The sequence below is a fragment of the Purpureocillium takamizusanense genome, chromosome 9, assembly GCF_022605165.1.
Source record: "Purpureocillium takamizusanense chromosome 9, complete sequence".
NCBI lineage: Eukaryota > Fungi > Ascomycota > Sordariomycetes > Hypocreales > Ophiocordycipitaceae > Purpureocillium > Purpureocillium takamizusanense.
Window position 1 is genome coordinate 185 of NC_063076.1, and position 1,695 is coordinate 1,879.

Consider the following 1,695-nt stretch of genomic DNA (forward strand, 5'->3'; position numbering starts at 1 on the left):
ATATAACTTTAATGAGAAGGCTGCAAAGGGTTTTCGGCCAACAGGCAAGCAAACAACCAGAAGGGCAAACAAGAAAGCAGGCCGGTAAACAGACAAGCAGACAGCCAAGGACTGGAGGCAAGAAGACAGAGACATGGACCGACAGACGGAATAGAGCCACAACATGTAAGCGTGTCCTGGACTATATGGTACAAAATGTAATTCGCAGAATGATTGAAGATGTAATGTATCGTTTCAACGTATTCTTCCAACTTGGAGAGGAGTCCTCGGTGCATGTCAAACTTTAGCTAAACGAAATAGCGCCCTTCTCTAAGCATCTCCTCGGCAAACTTGAAGCTGGCAGAGACCGCCTCCGCTACATCCGATCCATTCGCCAAGTGCGCCGCAATCGTCGCTACGTGACTATTAGCATTGTCACTCATCTTTGTGGGCTCGTTCTGGGACTCACGAGGAATGCTATAACTTGCGCCAAAAAAGCGTGTCGGATTTGGAAACCGCAAAGTCGCCATGATCGGATCGGCTCCTCCGCACAGAACGTAATGCAACGTCGTCATTCCATCGCTTTCGTCAAAGACCTCACGTTTGATGATGACGTTCTTCGGACCCAGACGTCGAAGCGCATTGGCCATTGACTTGACATCGTCAAGGCTTTGCGGGTACGGCATCGGGATGCTTGCTTCATCTAATAGTATCTTGGCCTCCGGAACCGTTGCCGAGAGCACGTCGATCGACGGCAAGATTTCCTCCCTGAGCGCAGCAACATGAATGGCCGCCGACTCTGGGGAACCCGTTTTGAGGAGCGGTTCGGTGTCTATGATGGATACTAGGTGCCCACGTAACAAGACCGTAGATACGGCTTGAAAGGCGGCATGAGACAGAAGCGCTCCTAGTTCCGTGTTAGATGTGATTGCAGCTCGTCGCTAATAATGCTTACCAATCTTGACCACAGAATACGTAAAGCCCGCCTCAAGAGCAGCAATCTGACCGTCAAGTTCTGATGCCGGTGTCTCGATCACTGTCGGGGCGCTTCCGTTTCGAGTGACGGAGCCAGTTGAAATGAGTGACACCGGGACTCCCTGCGCCATCACGGCCTTTTTGTCGGCGTCCAGGCCCCTGAATTCCCGGATGAGTTAGCATGATGAATAGGAGGAAGGTGTGTTGGGGAGAGCCTTGCATGTTCGCCAGGGTGTCCGAACATCCAAAGACCAATACCCCCTTTGCCTCCATGGTTGAAGTTGGTGCCTGGGAGAGTGAGCAAGAAGAGAGATGGACTCTGCCGTATAATCCAAGACTGCAAGACTTGAACGGGGCAACGATCTGGCTCCGCCCCCGTGCTGTTCGCTGTGGATTGGAGAATCGTGTTCAGGCGTCAGCGTCTCCCTATGGATGTGGACGAAATGGGTCCTTGTTTTTGGAGGCTCCGAATGAGTCCTCTGGGACAGACTGTGGGGTTTATTTATTAGGGCTTCGTGCAGCGCCGTTGGCTGACGATTCATCACTTGCGCCTGTGGGGGGCCGCCGTTGGAATGGCGCCCTGCGGGGACTGGGCCGTAGACGCCTACTAGGATCGGCCGCTGCCGAAGCGTGCTGACAGGGCCCTTGTGTTTGTACCGCCATGGAACCACCCGTTTTGCCCCTGTACAACGCTTCACTTGCTGCCCAGAATAGAGCGTCATTGTAACTACCAACAGCATC

At 53.1% G+C, this 1,695-nt stretch overlaps 1 protein-coding gene across 1 annotated transcript; it reads right to left on the minus strand.

The window, feature by feature from the left end:
* Positions 1-228: 228 nt before the first annotated feature.
* On the minus strand, positions 229-1,403 carry JDV02_008779 (uncharacterized protein). Its single transcript, XM_047990409.1, has 4 exons — positions 1,175-1,403; positions 935-1,113; positions 449-886; positions 229-394 (listed from the first exon to the last, which is right to left on the minus strand). Exons 1-4 carry the CDS (start codon positions 1,225-1,227, stop codon positions 288-290), a joined length of 777 nt encoding a protein of 258 aa, XP_047846416.1. The 5' UTR covers positions 1,228-1,403; the 3' UTR covers positions 229-287.
* Positions 1,404-1,695: the final 292 nt, after the last annotated feature.